Genomic DNA, 17,285 nt, shown 5'->3' on the forward strand with positions numbered 1-17,285 from the left:
TACTACCCAAATAAACTGCTGTTTGTTCAACGGTGATTGAAGGTAAGATTATGCAAGATCTGAGAGGCTCTACCATTGAACCCTCATTGAAAATGCTGATGGATTCAAACAGGCTGCCTTTCAAGTGGCATTACACAAGCTGCTGCTATACTACCCATGCTGTTGAGCTCACACCTACACATAACTAACAGACCATGGGGTGTACATTTGTGGTTTTCATTTGATTTCATCACTTTTTTTGGGGGGGGGGGGGGAGAGAAAGATAGATGGAGAAATTCATGTATGCAATAGCATGATTAAATTGATTGTTAGAAAGTTCCAAAGTGAATAGACAGGAGTTCAACAGATACCCAGTGGTTTAAAGCAGAGTGTGAAAGGGGTACGTGAAAGGAAAACTTTGTGTGGGAGCCTGGAGAAAGGGGCGGAGTCGAGGAGAGGGGTGGGGACAGATGAGACAGCCTCGCAGGAGCAATTTGTCAGCACACACTGCTCATTTCAGCTGCTCATATTACCTGGGATGTGAACACGTTAGAGCAGAAAACCTGGACTCATTTTGTAGCAGTGGCTATTTAAAGCTCCTCTATTCATATCTTTCATGATGTACTGCAATTCAAATGCCAGCTTCCCACTGTGGTGGCTGTTTTTGAAATAGCTGAAGGCCTTATTTAGAATATGAGTCTCAGGCTTTTTTCCATACCTGCTGTCTTTGAAACCAAACATCACCAGGCTGTATTCTTTATTTCATTATTACAGGTCTAAGAGCAAAAATCATTGCTGCAGGCCAGGAGTTTGATAATCAAATTATTGTAAAAATGATGCTCATTGTACTAGGGGGAAAAAGTGATTTCTTTTGACGTGCTTGCCCATACAGCTATTTCCAGTTCGACATTTCCCCAGTTTTCTCTGCATTCATATTGTTTGTATATTCTGTTTCTTTCTTTTTATTCAAGTTCAAAAAGTTGTTGATTTATGCTCAGTTGTATAATGACACCCTCAGAACAGGTAATTTCAGTCTTAAAAAAAAAAAGGTTCTGCAACATCGCCCAAACTGGATTTTCGTTGATATTAAGGTTCAAACTGCAGATGAAAGGTATGAGATAACATCAGGATAGATTTTTATTTTCATACCATTTAATTAGTATGTATTAGAGTCAATATATTCCAGTCAATAAGCCAATTAATTCAAAGTAATGCTGTAAATGCACAAATTTTTGCAGTACATCAATTTTCGCACATTTCGAGCTACTTTTGGCTAGCGTGAATTCTAAAACCTGCAATAATATCTGCACATTTTGAATTTGTTGACAATCGTGCAGTGCAAATTCAAGAACCCGTAAATATGTTTTTGAGCCGCTCAGGGCGAAAATATAGACAGACACAGTAGTTTGTGAATGACATAAGGGTATATGTTCACAGGCCTTAATGTAATCTCAGTTTGCAAACCTCCGCTAGATTCACTCCTGCCCTTCCTTTCTTTCTATCTCCTTCCCCCCCCCCCCCCAGAAGAATCTTTTGTCAGTATTTTGTTTTTAAAATGTGCAGCAAATATTCGCAAGTCTAAATCAGGATCAAGTTGTCTCCCAGTTTGAAAATGAGGCACAAAATATATTCATTGATTTTTTTTTTCTTCGTTCTCATCTCCCATGAGATGGCTTTTCTAGTTAGTGAAATGAGATGAAATTGTATTTTCAATCTTTTATGATAGTGCACCAAAACTTTATAAATTCATTCTATGTCTGTCAATCAGTGCTACATTTCACGGAACTTGCTATTGGTGCATAAACAGCAAGGAAAAAAGAAAAGAAAATAGACTCTTTTTCAGTGATTTGCAAATGACATCAAAAAACCTTGTCATATCCACATTAAAAGTGACAGATTATTATAGGAAGTAATTGTAATTTCATGGACAAGTATGAGGTCTTTAAAAAGTCTGATGTATGATAAAAACATATTTTGCAAATACCCAGTGTCCTTGTCAATGGAAAAAGTTTCTAAAACTTGCAGAGATATTGGAGGGTGACCCAGTAAATAAACTTGATAAACCCCTTTCAGTCTCACTCACTGTCCGTAACTGGTCCAGAAACATAAATAAGTAATATCTGGAGAGTGCTACATAAAAAGCAGACACATGTGTTAACTTTAAGATATGGGGATGGACGGATAGAGAAGTATGAAATATCAATCCCGTAATAATGGCGTCCGTGGAGGGACAGCGCGAGGAGAGTGTTGTCAAGTCAAATCCGCTCCGGGGAAGGCCCTCGTATTGATGCGACAACATCCGTGGGAACCTCCGCAAAGAGGGAGACATAATTACATCTGACATTTCTTGTATAAGACGGGCATTTGATTCTGTCCCTGGTGTGCGGGGCGCGCAGAGATGGGTATATTGTTTTCGTGTATGGATTTCTGGCAGTTTTGAATTTGTAATATGATTGTGGAGCCACTGTTCGTACCGCGCCTCAACAGATAATGATATTGTCACTTCAAAACAAGAAGGGTTGCAAACTCATTTCTTCCAGCCCTGGCGAGTAAATTAATACCACTCTGTATTGTATCATTCTTCCACCTTGAATATATATATATATATTTTTTTTTTTTTCACTTTCCTCTTACAAGTTTCGATTAGGAAACAAATTGATGTGATACTTTTTGTCACTTTATATATGAAGAGTTTGTTCGCAAAAACCGATAAGTCCATTTTTGAAGATTTTGAAGTACGGTCTTTGTCATAAAGTACAAAATAATACCTTTTAAATGATATATTGGTCACTACATATAAAGGTACATTTTTGAAGTTATGGTCAAAAGAAGCAAGAAATTCTTATCATTCTCTTTATTTTTCTTGACCTTTAATCGTAAATATCTCCATATGGCAAATATGGACTTATCGGTTTTTGCAAACAAACTCTTCATATGTTGGTCTATTTCAAGAAGAGGGAAAGTGTTGATGGTATTGAGACCTGTAGCAAGACAATAAGTACATGAAAGTGAAGAAAAAAATCTGCATCAAAATTTACCACACGTGTGGAAAAACAACAAGTTAAACCCTGCCCGGAGAATGCTGTGTGTGACTATCATGAAGAATAGTAGGGAAATATATTGTATAAATGTCATGAATATGAGAACTGCATTGTTCCTCTGTTTCTGTGCTTCAGAAAGCGATGATATCACCCAATTTTTTTTTTTGCCCTAAAAGTAAAAGGATATTGTCTCCTCTGGCATTAGTGGCCTTTTGCCCCCGTCATCTGTCAATAGTGTCTCAGAAGTGTGACCCGAACCGTTAAATCAAGTTGTATTGACAATACTCAGCAGGACTTTTATGGTGTGACACATGTAGCCCCCAGGGTTTGTATTTACCATTATAAAGCAAGTCGGATTTAAAAAAAAAAACAGTGTCAGTCAGTGTATGCCATTGAAATTGTAGAATAAAGTATTACAATGTACATTTAGAGGACAAGTTCACCTTCATAGACATGTGGATTGAGTGAATGCAGCAATATTAATAGAACACATCAGCAAGAGTTTGAGGAAAATTGGACAATATGTTTAAATGTTATGAATTTTTGAAGTTTCTGCTTAGTCACTGCTGGATGAGAAGACCACTACAGCTTGTGATGTCACATGTGTACAACTGTATAAAGAAAGTATAAGGAAAATTCAAGATATTTCACTTTTCTCGCATAATAAAAGAACACTTGACTTCCCTCTTTCAGAAGGCAAGGGGAATAATATTACCCTTAACATACGTCAGTGATGAGTCGAGGAAATGTGCACTTTTTTCAAAAAGTAACATTTTGTGAAATTCTCTTTATATTTTCCTTATAACGTTGTACTCATGTGACATTATACACTCTAGCAGTCTTCTCATCCAGCAGTGACTGTGCAGATACTTGAAAATTTCATAACTTTTGAACGGATTGTCCAATTTCCCCCAAACTTTCACTGATGTATTCTACAAATATTGCTGCATTCACTCAATCCACATTTATATGAAGGTGGACTTGTCCTTTAAGAATCAGATTGCTTGTTCTTGCTCTTTTCAAAGCTCAGCCATCGTATTTCATTTAATGATTTCCTCAATTGTCTCAGTTCTGAATAGATTTAATCAAAAAGAATGTGTACAATGTATGTACTTGGTCAGACGGCATGTTTCTGAAACACAGAATGCACAAAATTTCAGAAAAAAAATGATGTGCTGGTAATTTCTGTCACCATAATCAATTGCTATAGATACTGATAGAAAGCTTGTACACACTTGTTTACGTTGGCTCTTTGCGTTAAGAAATCTAGAAACACAGACAAGTCGAGGGGGGGGGGGGTTAAATATATGAGTTTATCAGAGGATGAAATAAAACACTGTGGAGTGAGGGTGCAGCATCCCAGTGTTCAGCTTTGTATTTCATTTTGCAGCAAGCAGGTTCAAAAAGCAGGAGCCGTCTTTCAGTTTGGAAATTTTCTAAGCGTACATACATTTATCTCTGAAAATGGTTGGACTGTAACAGAGGAACCATCTCACATTCTTCACAAATTCATGTTCGGGTACGTGTCATCTGTCAAATGCCATCTAACCTTGTGGTTCCTATACAAATTCAGTGGAGATTTCATAATCTTAAAGGGGAGTCGGTCCAAAGTTATTGTACTTGTTGTGGAAAAGATAATGACTCATGTATTTCCTCTTTGGAGGTGAGAGAAATTAAAGGCGCATAGTCTTGGTAGTGTAGAGGGCGCTGTTGATCACCGTTAGCATTGATACGAAGATTGCTGAAGTTGAGCTGTCATCAAGAGTAAAGCGCGTAGGTGTTGCTAGGTAACGTTGCCTTCGTTGTCTTCTCTGCGCATCACGCAGTCTGTAGTAATGCCAGGGTGCGTGCATATGTGCTTCTTATTATGACATCACAAAAGAAGTTTGCTAAAGCTGTCATACCCCTCAGCCGAATCATGAGCCGAACTGTGATCGGACCACTGACTGCAGTGGATCGGACTTCTTTGGACTCGGGGAAATGGGCCAAAGCATAAGCGCTTAAGAGGAGTCGATAGCGTTGGTCTCTATAGGAAACTTGCACCGTGTGCTCGCGTACGCATTCGACTAAACCACCAGGACCATGTGCCTTTAAATAATTGCCGTTGATCAAGAGTATTACACTGTGTATCCCCTTCCTGATGACTTCACAATTGACCTTTGAAAAAAAAAAAGCAAACCTGTCTGACTGCTGTAAAAGTGGAAATTTCTACAGTGTGGAAATTTTCGCATATTTTGTGCTAGCTTCTGGGTGCATGCCATAATGTTCCAGTAATTAATGTCCTGATTCCTCAGATTTAAAAACACACAAAATTCATCTTAGCAGGCCAAGCATGAAAAATTATTTGCGTGAAAGTGTCCACTTTTACAGTACCTTCTCCATATTCTGTATAATATCCAACACAGTATTACTGGTACAGTATTCATTTTGAGATTGCCAAAGAGCTATAACAGCTATATTCATAAAAAAATATTAAAATATTTTTTTTTTAACTGATAAGCTTGTGGTGGGTTTTTTTTTTTCAGGAATTTGATTTAGTATACTCCATATGTATGATCGTACATGTACTGTTTTAGACTGGAAGTTTGACCTTTGCTTCCAGAATATGTTTTTTCAGCGTGTTTTGAAAAGTTTTTCCATTCTGCAGAAAGTGGCAGCCCTGCCATGGTGTGTACAAATACAGCCATAAACAGTTGTTGTTGTTTTTTTAATGTGTATGTCTGATGGTGTTTACTCCATTGGAAGTGTAGTCAATCTGATACAGCAGATGGTGTCAGACCACACATGCTGTATAGGAGCAGAATTCTCTCGATCATGCCCCACTGCAAGCACGTACCCTGTTCACACCAAAGCTGTGGCTCAGTTCAGTTCTGTTCAGTTCAATTCATTTTTCATTTCCTTCCACAGAACATACAATATAGATATACAATGTAATTTAAGAAAATTACAAATGATCTTGAATACACACTGATTGACTGGAAGTTAAAATTGGGGTAACTAACAAATTGAAAGCATCTATGGTATACTGTACTTAGTTTCAAACCAAACTTGTTATATTATCTATGTTCTGAGAGAAAATGGAGGGATCCACAAAAAAAAAAAAAAAACAGTCGTGCGTGTATACTGTGGCCAATTCATACAGAGCCCAAGCTAGTATGAGCTGCACAATTTTTCTGTGTGCTCCCGGACAGAGGCTCGGCCCCAAAATTTATGTTCATTACATAATTATGGGCTCTTTCATTAGTTTTCGTGCAGTACATGATCGCACGCACAAATCTTGTTTGGAAATCGTGCCAGTACTTGTTGGGTATTAATAGAGGTGGGCTATAGAGGGTGACATTTTCAGAACATGCTCATCACACCTTAGTTTGATGACTTTTTGCCTACTGACCCCATTTTTGAAAAAAAGAACGAAAAAAATGCAAAATCCGGGGTGCCCCGGCCGAAATCGTAAAAAATCCAAGAAGGCCGCCGTTCGGCTTTAAAAAGACATTTTTAGCCATAACTCTGCTATTTTTTGGTCTATTGTGATGATTTTGGTGTCTAACCCCATGTTTTAGGGGTCAAGGAAATGGATTATCATGATAATTTTAGTGTAAAACCTAAGCTTCTACATGAAACTAACCTTTTCCCCATATTTAGGGTTAAAATTTCCTTCTCCTTTACCCCTACCCCAACCGCCATTTTTTGCACTTTTTTCTGTGTTTTTTTCAAGTCATGTTAACTACCATACTCTAAATAACAAGTTCTAGCAATCTGTTTGTTTTTTTAATACCGACAATACTGCAAGAAATATACAAAATAACTAACGGTATACATGTATGTGTCATGCCAATACTGGTCATGTGGCTGGTGCATTCAGAATGCATGGTAACTGTGGAACCAGTATTGTACTGTATCTGCTTTATAGTGTCCATTAACATTTTGGTCCTAAGACCTTTAACAATATAAATGAATAGATATAATAATAAATATTCCTTCTCCTTTACCCCTACCCCAACCGCTATTTTTTGCACTTTTTTCCGTATTTTTTTCAAGTCATATTAACTACCATACTCTAATTAATAACAAGTTCTAGCTATCAATGTGGTGTTTTCTTGCAACAATACAGCAAGAAATATACAAATAACTTACATTATACATGGTTTACATATGTGTCATGCACTACAGGTCTGAATACCAAATGTTTATCAGCACTACAAAGCAGATACAGTATAAGCACTGGCTTCTGTTACACTGTACAATGTACCATACATCCTGAATGCACAAGCCACACTATACCAATATGTGCAGACATGTAAACCACAAGTTATTTGTTATTATTTAATATTATGTTTATATATTTATATTGTTAAAGGTCTTATGACCAAAATGTTAATGGACACTATAAAGCAGATTATACAGTATTTAATACTGGTTCCACAGTTACCGTGCATTCTGAATGCACCAGCCGCATACCAGTATTGGCATGATACATACATGTATACCGTAAGTTATTTGTATATTATTTCTTGCTGTATTGTCGGTAGAAAAAAAAAACAGATCGCTAGAACTTGTTATCAAAAGTATGGTAGTTAACATGACTTGAAAAAAATGCGGGAAAAAAGGCCAAAAAATGGCGGTTGTGGTAGGGGTAAAGGAGAAGGAAATTCAACCCTAAATATGGGAAAAAGGTTAGTTTCATGTAGAAGCTTAGGTTTTACACTAAAATTATCATGATAATCCATTTCCTTGACCCCTAAAACATGGGGTTAGACACCAAAATCATCACAATAGACCAAAAAATAGCCGAGTTATGGCCAAAAATGTCTTTTTAAAGCCGAAACGGCGGCCATCTTGGATTTTTTACGATTTCGGCCGGGGCACCCCGGATTTTGCATTTTTTTCGTTCTTTTTTTCAAAAATGGTGTCAGTAGGCGAAAAGTCATCAAACTAAGGTGTGATGAGCATGTTCTGAAAACATGACCTAAAATTGACCCTCTATAGCCCACCTCTAGTATTAAGTACGTGTAGGTTAGGTAGTAACAAAGTGTACCTATTACCAATGCACCTGAATTCCAAGGGAAAGTGAGGAGCATCTACACTATCTTCTTAACTGTGTTCTTTTACTATTTCAGGTGGGATGTTTTTACAGCCTTCCCAGTTATCTACTTTTTTTTAAATAGATTTTACTGTTATTTTCATCACAGTATATATCCCTTTCACTAAAAATTATCAGTTCATCACCTTTCAAGAATTTTTATGTCAGTATAGGCTTAAAGTTCTAACTTTTTATTTGTCGTGCACCACAAAAGCGGGATTGAGAAAGTCAAACTCAGCTGCGGCCCAATTTTCTGCGTGTAAATACCCCCAAATTGTAGGGTCGAGCCTAGCAATTGAACCTGGGCCAAGCCTGTAGTGTAAATGGGGTCAAAGATTACGTGTGGAGAATGAATGCGATTCTTGAGGCGGAATAGTTATAAATGCCAGGGCCGGAAGAGTAGTAGGGCATTCCACTAGTCTGTGCATGGATGTTGTGAATTCATCCTCGTTCAGTTCTTGTTTTCAGTGCAGACAAGACAAAATTAATTTGTGTTGAAGATGTCATAAAGAAAGGGACCTTTGGGTATACCATCTCGGCTCCGTGGCAACGCATCAGTTATATCCTGACCCGGTAACACAGTAACGCGCGTCTTCCGCGTCCCCGGCTGGAGTACCACTACCCCTGGCAAATTTATCTCCGTCAAAGTTCCTCCCCCCTTCCATTAGGGGAGAAGTAGTATGGTTGAGTGCATCCCGCCGAGATGCTGAATATTTGTGAATGTACAGTCTGCTTGATGTAGGGAGGAGGGATGGGATGAGGTTGGATGGTTTGGGGGGGGGTGGATGAAAGAGAAATGCATGTGAGAGGGAACGGCGCCTGCAAAATGTTGTGAAAGCGCAGCTTGTGTGTTTGCATAGGGTTGGGGAGCTCTGAAGGTTAGATGCACAGCCTAAGGTGGTTTTTGTTTTGGGTTTCTTTTTTTGGCCTCTCTCTCTCTCTCTAAGTTGCTTTTTATCTTCTTCTTTTTTTTCCCCCTTCCTGTGGTTTGTGCTGGGGCCTTACTTATTATGTGGCCAGTTTTGACTGCAGGGATGAAATTTGCTCGCTAATTTCTACATGCATGTTTCACAAGCTCTTCTTCCCTTTTATTTTTTTTTTGGGGGGGGGTCCTATGTGTGACAATTATCTATGTAATCACAAGAAAAGGCCTTCAGTGAGTGTTTGTTTTTTTTGAATAGATACAATGTAATTCATAGAAGCAAAGTCTGATCAACTGTAAAAGTGGAAATTTTTGCATATTTCACATGACCAGAAACTAGCATGAAAAAAAAATGAAAGCATGCAAATATTTTTGCTTGCTGTGTGTACCCCAATGCAATGTCTTGATGCCGCAGAATTAAAAACAAGTGAAATTCATCTCACTTGGTCGAGCGTGAAAAATTACTCGTGCAAAAATAATCGCTGTTACAGTACACCATACTTCTACCTACACTGTATCTCTCAGAATCATGACATTACCCTATCATAATTGCTATCCTGTTGTTCTGGATTAATAGAAACTCTCTTGGAAAGTCATTAGAGAAGAGGCACTTTATCCAAACAGCCCATCAGTGAGCAAAATCAAGCACAGAATACTAACAGCTCAACCACCTGAATGTCATTACTATAAGTGTGTATGGCATTTTTAATGAGTATGTCTATCAGGCCATTATGATCATGTGACTTGGCGTTTGTTGTATGGATATCGAACACCTTTATGGGTCTCCTCGGCCGTATTTTGATGTGTCTATGAACATACATCATAAATCCTTGTATATCAAAACAATGTTTTGAAATACTACATACAGCGTATGGATTTATACAACATATTCCTGTCTGAATACTCTCATTAAATTGCATTTTGCATTTCTGGAATAGCAGAGATACTGTTTGAGGCCTTTCACATGAAGGATGTAGTACCAGTTGACACTTACTGGAATTTACAAAAGTTAATCACACATCAACAAATCAGATACTTCCCAACATGAATCAAAAGATTATCATCTCTTTGGCAGTCACATCATAGGATATAACATTGACTCATTTCACCTCATGTAAAATCAGGGAGTGCGACTTTTTGTCGATTTTGTGATGCACGGTCACAAATACGCTGTCCCTTGATATTCCCAGTATAGCGTAATGTCTCTCCAATTGTGCTCTGTGCAATTGTGACTTGAATACTGATCATACTGAAGAACCACCTATTTTCTGTGTTATGACATCACCCAGACCTGCCATCACTTTTAAACTTCTTCACCTCCTTCCTTTTTTTGTATTCTTCTTTTCCGTTGTCTTTTCTTCCTTTATTTCTTCTTTATTTTCAAAGTCTTGTACTGCACTACTTCTCCTTTGTATTTATATCTATATTTTCTTCTTCTGCTCCTCCTACTTTGATTCTTCTTTTAGTTGGCATTTACCTTCTTTTTCTTTCTTCTCCTTTTTCATCACCTTCTGCCTATCCTCATTCATGCAATTCTTCTTTGTTGATACTGCTCATATGCAGTATGAATCTTCTTTGATCTCTGTCTTGCTGAAAGTCAATGGCTGGTTTTCAGAACACAGTGCATTTGTTTTTAACAAGACCACTATACTATTTCATGTTTCTTTGTTTGTTTGTTATTTTGTTTGTCCATGCAGGAGAACCACTGTCTGAGAATCAAGATTCTAGGGGACTGCTACTATTGCGTGTCCGGCCTGCCAGACCCTCGGCCAGACCACGGCCACTGCTGTGTGGAGATGGGCCTCGACATGATCGAAGCTATCTCGTAAGTGACATCACTCCACTCACTTTGCAGTTCTTCTTCATTGTCTAGAGAAAAATCTAGCCCCCCCCCCCCCAAAAAAAAAAAAAAAAAAAAAAAAATATATATATATATATATATATAATAAATTCAATAGCAGTGCAATGATGAACAGTAGATCGGAAGAGATATCATCAAAATATTGACAACTTTGAAAAAGTTTACAAAAATAACCACAAAAAAAGTTTTGGGAGTGGGTAAAGATAACTATATGTATGCTCTTGGGAATCATGACATAAACACCATAGTTCGTGACCTCAATGATTTTCCATGTAACTTCACATTTGTGTACTCGATAAATTACCAGAATGTTATTTTCATTGAATCTGTTTCCATCTTGGCATTTTGTCAAAGTCATTTCTGTGCACCATTCATCATTACTTCTGAATAGCATGTAGCATCCAGCATGTACGTGACACCTGTGTTTTCTTCTTCTTCTTCTTCTTCTTCTTCTTCTTCTTCTTCTTCTTCTTCTTCTTCTTCTTCTTCTTCTTCTTCTTCTTCTTCTTCTTCTTCTCCTTCGTGTGGATGTGCACATGACACAAGCTTGGGAAAAAAAAAACAATTATGTTGTTCACCCGGCATATATATGCCATGATGTCATTCATCACATTTGTTTTGAGGTCATTTACCTATTTTCTTCAAGACATTGTCTTCAACTTTCCATGCAACTTTATGTTTCACACCAATGTTTCTATGATTATTGTGTTTACCTACATGTACCTGTATCAAGTCCCCAGAATCACATTTCTGAGGTTTAGCGATGTACTAAGTGTATCTTGTCATTATGATTTTTAGTAGTCGTTATCAATGTTTCACAATGAGGTAGAGAGAAGAATTTCCTTTCATTTGAGCCCCTTGGGTGTTCATGAAAGTGTCTTATCTTTTTTTTAATGGTCGCAGGATTTTCAACTTTTTAAGCCTCATAAATATTAGATTTCATGACTGATTGTTGAATTGGCAACACGTTATTGAAGATAATAGTTCTAGTATCTCCTTAAAATTGTTTTTTTTTTAATTTCTTTCTGATTTTGTGCACACACTTCATAAATCTATTCAATTTCATCTTCCATCATGCAAGCTTTCATAAAATAATGTAAGACATGTTATGAATTGCAAAGGTGCCAATATATTGATTACAAGCTAATCATTTCCGCTGCAAAATCTCCCCAGGGAGCTTCCGCTTGACGTGTTAATGCTGAGCTGTAATAGGGTTTAAATCCACTCAGTATGGCCTGGCTGCCAATTCTCTGCACCGACATCCCATCACGGAGAACACTTTTTCTGCATATGTGAAGGCAATCTTTGCAGTTTTATGCTATCAGGCTTAGTGCTGCCCCACGTCGTTTCTTGTAGGGGAATCCTTAGGGGTGCACCCCAGATGTTTTGTACCAAGATGATTGATTTGAGCTCTTTACTTCACTTGACACGCAGGAATATTGCAGTGAATTCAACTAATGTCACAACTGATAAAGACTACCCTTATTTCAAATCAGTATGAGTCTCACAATTGTTGACGGGCCTAGAGCTGTGCATGTCAGGGGTTATCAGCAGATGTGACCCAAACTCCCAAGCAAAAAATAAGAAATAAAATGAAATGAAATGAAAATGATGGCAAAGAGGTAAATGATAGATATCTTGGTTTTTCTTCAATTAATTCTCTAATACTTGAGCCCATACATCATGGCAATCTTTCCTTTGCTATCATACTCAGCAGTCTATTTTCCCTCTTTGTATATTTCGTAAAATGAGCAAAAAACCCCAACGACAACATAACGTCAGATGAGAACGAGAAGGCTGTTATCGCAATGGGGGGGGGGGGGGGGGGGGGGGTATTGAATTAATGGTATCACATTGTACGGATCAATGTCCTTTATATTATGGTGTCAATTTTAAGTAATTTTCATTTTCAGTAAAATTAAAACCACAAGGATGCTATTTTATGCACTTTGGATCAAATAAACTTTTTTATTTCATAAAAATTGATTGTTTCGTTTTTATTTTTATGCTCAAATCTTAAATTACGATAGTGCCCTTCTGCTTCTCAGCCGACAGTAAGTTCTTGCTCGGGTACTGTACGCCAAGTGAATGATGCCAGCTCTTTTCTTCGAGAGAATTTCTTGGATACGATGTCACAATCCAGATACCTTGGATTGCTTTATTATCTGTGTATCCCCTATCAAATTTGCCAGGGCAATTGGTATGACACATAATTGCTATTTTCCATGCAGTTCTTGATGGGATGTGGCATTTTTACTGACTTGTGTATACTCCAATGTAAATCAACCCCCAAGAAGCTATAAAGCTGGTTTGTTGATATTGGCATCTGAATTTATCAGTTCCCAGCCATGTGCAATCAAAAATTCAGTTGGATGTGGACTTAAAAAACAACCCAGTTTGAAGAAAATGCTTAGAATTAGATTAAGGTGCCCTAATAAACCCTTTCTTTTTGTTTCCCACACTCATCATATATCTCTTCGTATTCCAAAGTACTGGGTTATGTCCCCTCTCGCAACTTTTTATCTGCTTTGTGTTTATATGCTGTGTGAGCCATCCACTGTTTCTACTGTATATCTCTTTATTGCAGTTGTATTTTCTTTTCTTTTGTGAAATGCCCATTTGCCCACGAAAGTTGTAAAGATTTTTTTTTTGCGACGTTTGTGTATTTTTGCTGATTTTTCTTGATAGTATCGTACCTTTCTGAGCAGCAGCAAACTCTTTGATTAGCAGAGATTGGAACTTCAGTTTGATTTGTTTGATTTGATTTGAGTTTATTTCCTCTTTGTGTTCACAAAGGCAAAGAGACAAACGTAACTGAATACAATGATTATTTATATACGATAACATTTTGTCTTCTTACAACATAAATAAGATAATGGAAATGTATACTTTAAAAACAATGCTTTTGCCACAAAAGGTTAAACAAAACAGTGTTAAGAACAAAAGTGGCTAGCTAAATCTTAACTTTAACTTGATTGGGTTTTTTTAAACAAATACTTTTACCACGAAACGTAATACAAACCAGTCAATTAAGAACCAAAATGGGAGGGGGAGGCTAAATTAAAAGTACAGCGTGAATTACCTAGTCCCCCGAAAATTCAACACGTGACAATGCATATATATGCCAAAATGGTTTGAATTAAAATAACTGAAGCTGAAGCTTTGTTGTGCAAAAGCTTAACTTTAATTTGATTGTTTTGGGTTTTTTTTAACAAATACTTTTACCGCAAAAGGTAATACAAACCAGTCAATTAAGAACCAAAATGGCAGGGGGAGGCTAAATTAAAAGCACAGCTTGAATTACCTAGGCCCCCTAACTGAAACTGAAGCTTTGTTGTGCGGGAGCTTCTTATGCTTCTTTTGCTTCTTTTGCTGAAGCTTTCCTATAAAGGAATACCTGAATTACAGTGTACCTTGTAGCTATTTGCTTTTGCACAAGATATACAAAGCAAAACAGGAAAAATTTGTACAAGATATGAAGAAAAAAGAAGAATTAGGTGAGCATTGTCAGACAAACCCAGTTAGAGGAGATCTAAGCCACAGAAAATGACAGTTATGATAGCAAGCAGGGTGCACACACCACCAACCACTTTTTATTGCACCAGCTAATAACTTATTTCCATCAGTAGGGTTATGGGATTGTTGTTGTTGTTGTTTTTTTATTATCATTGTTGTTGTTGCTGCTGTCATTGAGGTTGAGATTGTTACTAAGGTTGTTGTTGTTGTTGTTGTTGTTGTTGTTGTTGTTGTTGTTCAGGCTTTCTTCAGATCACATCTTCTTTTTCCCCTCCCCCCCCCCCCCTTTTGACCACACCAAAGGGTACATTTTCACCCCTACAACCGACAACTTGCAAAAAATGCACGCCCTGTTGCCTCTTAAGCACAGCGTCTCGGGTTCGAAAGTGGGTCAAGCTGTATGTTTACAAATGAGTTGATATTTGTGCATCGGTTTTGAAGCTACACGTGTATATGAATTTTGGGAAACAGTTGAAGTGATTTAAAGGGCAGAAATTGTCCCTTGCACTTTCCTCAACATCCAACATAACCAGTAGTTCATCTGCAATTTTATAGCTCTTAGCAGTGGTGAAATTGCACTTTGTTTAAATTGGCATTGATGAAGTCATACACACAGAACACTGAAAGTTGTCATGAAATTGTAAATACAGAAAAAGAGATCAAGGAATTTTTGAATGTTATGTTTTTCACAAATTTGAGATTTTGACTCTATGCAATATTTAGTAGACCAGGTGATGAAAATTCAACTTGATTGAACACAGGAATATTACTCTTTTTGTTATTGATTCAACAACCATATTCTATTCCCTCCCCCCCCCCCCCCCCACAAAGTCACCATTTACTGAATTGTTATAAAATTCCTAATAATTTGGGATGAAGGATCGGACTTCTTCATCTTGAACTTGAATTGATACAGGAAATAAAGGAAACATTTGTTTGTGAGGAAATGGGGATCTCGTTAGGTCATAACATCACCACCTTGATGTAGGACCTACTTGCTGTGGACCAAGATTGCGGTTTTGGGAAAACATTTAAATGGCAAAATTTTGGTGCTACTTCAAGTTTGTAGTTAAACTTTAGTAAATCTGCGATTATTCTGCATTTTTTATTTTACACCATTTACCAATATCAACTTTAGCATGGAGTACATTGTAGTTCTTCACTCAAAAGTATATGTACAGGAATGCCTTAATTCACGCCCTTGTATCAAAGTTCCTACCCTTTTGTGTACCAAGTAGCTTCATGGAGATGTATTTCAGGCCCTTTCTCTCATTCTAACTGCATCCATGCATTCATGTACAGTCGACTTCCATTATAGCAAAGGTCACAGGACCAGCAGTTTTCTTTCATTAAATTAAAACTTTGTTATAACCCAACAAATAACATATGCAAAGATATATAGCTGATGATTGTGGAGGGGGGTGCATTTTTACTTTGTTGTAACCAGAATTTCGTTATAACCATGTTGGTTATAATGGGAGTACACTGTACTGATGCAGGGCATGAATTTTCCTCGAAAATTTGGAGAGCTCTAAAAAAGCGATTTCGCTCTTTGGGTTTATCCACTGAGGAGGATAGCCTGAAGAAATGTGTGCAAAGTGAATATTTGGATGCTAGCTGCAGGGTGCTAAAATCAGGACATACACACTGTTGACACAACTGTTGCTCCTTCCGGAGAAACCTTGACAGTTGAGACACGAAAGACATTACTCGTACAAAGCTTTCCATGTACCTGGTGGCATGGGGGAAAAGCTGAGCCTTAAATGGCATTTTTAGATTGTTGGCTTTCTCTTGCAAGAATTGGATTAGTGTTTCAGCTGCATGTGAGGAGGGCAAGGTAAACTGTACAAAGTAGCATTTGCCCCAGCATGGTAGAAGATCTCAAACTTACGCGCAAATATCGCAGCGTAGACCTGAACAGCTTATTATATATGTATGTTACATGCTCTCTTGTATTAGCCAGACTTCTATAAATATCTATCAAAAAAAATAAGGAGGGTAATTTTCAAATTCATGACATTCTTCCGTACAGATGTTTTTATTGCAACTGATTGACAAATTGTCCTACATTGATGTAAATAAGCATGGAATTGATCAGTGTTTTAGTAGTAGCAATGATAAAAAAAATAATAATTAACGTACATACTCGAGCAGTATTCAAATTTATGACCTCTTGATCTCTGGATCTCTGGACAGGCGTCATCTCCACTAGACCACCAATCTTCCGCCCAACAGCAAGCATTGGCTCAAATCCTTATAGCATGCAGCGGGTACTGCGTAATTATTCAAATTCATGAAATTCTTCTTTCAATATGTTTTTATAGCAACTGATTGACAAATTGCCCTACATCAACATAAATAAGCACTGAATTGATCTATGTTTTTATAGTAGTAGCCGTGACAAAAGAAATCATGGGTGTACATACTCGAGCAAGATTTGAGCAGTAGTGTCACTTACAGCTGCACTTGAACTGTTTTGCTGTCCTGCAGTGAAAAAAAAAAAGAGAGAGAGATTTTGATACATGTTCATTCAAGGGAACTTGTTAATTTGACGGAAAGTTGGATTATGGAAGTGGGTGTTACCTAGTACCATCATCCAGATTCAGATTCAGCACCTTGAAATATGTACTTGTAGGGTAAAGCCATCAACAAACACTTGGTTGACAGTGAACCAAGGTTTGACCCCAAAATCCAACTTTGCCGACAAGACTGTATAAACAAACAAATAATGGTAGTTGCACAAGTTGTAGATGTTTAACCCATTTCTTTCTAGATTATGCAGTTCCCATAAACTTACCATGCTTGACTTCTAATAGGTTAAACGGAAAACCTGGTTTCCATGTCACTGCAGAAACTGTCAAGTTTTGTTCTGAAATTAAGGCATGT

At 37.5% G+C, this 17,285-nt stretch overlaps 1 protein-coding gene across 1 annotated transcript in view; it reads left to right on the forward strand.

Annotated features, from left to right (window-relative positions):
* Positions 1-17,285, forward strand: part of LOC139712452 (adenylate cyclase type 5-like) — a 175,365-nt gene that overhangs the window by 115,076 nt on the left and 43,004 nt on the right. Inside the window, exon 5 of the mRNA XM_071624268.1 lies at positions 10,720-10,847. Within this exon, the coding sequence (XP_071480369.1) occupies positions 10,720-10,847 (128 nt within the window). The remainder of the gene's footprint in view (positions 1-10,719; positions 10,848-17,285) is intronic.

Source organism: Diadema antillarum, unplaced genomic scaffold (genome assembly GCF_040938485.1).
Source record: "Diadema antillarum isolate AM-2024a unplaced genomic scaffold, OU_Dant_1.0 seq00001808_RagTag, whole genome shotgun sequence".
Taxonomy (NCBI): Eukaryota; Metazoa; Echinodermata; class Echinoidea; order Diadematoida; family Diadematidae; genus Diadema; species Diadema antillarum.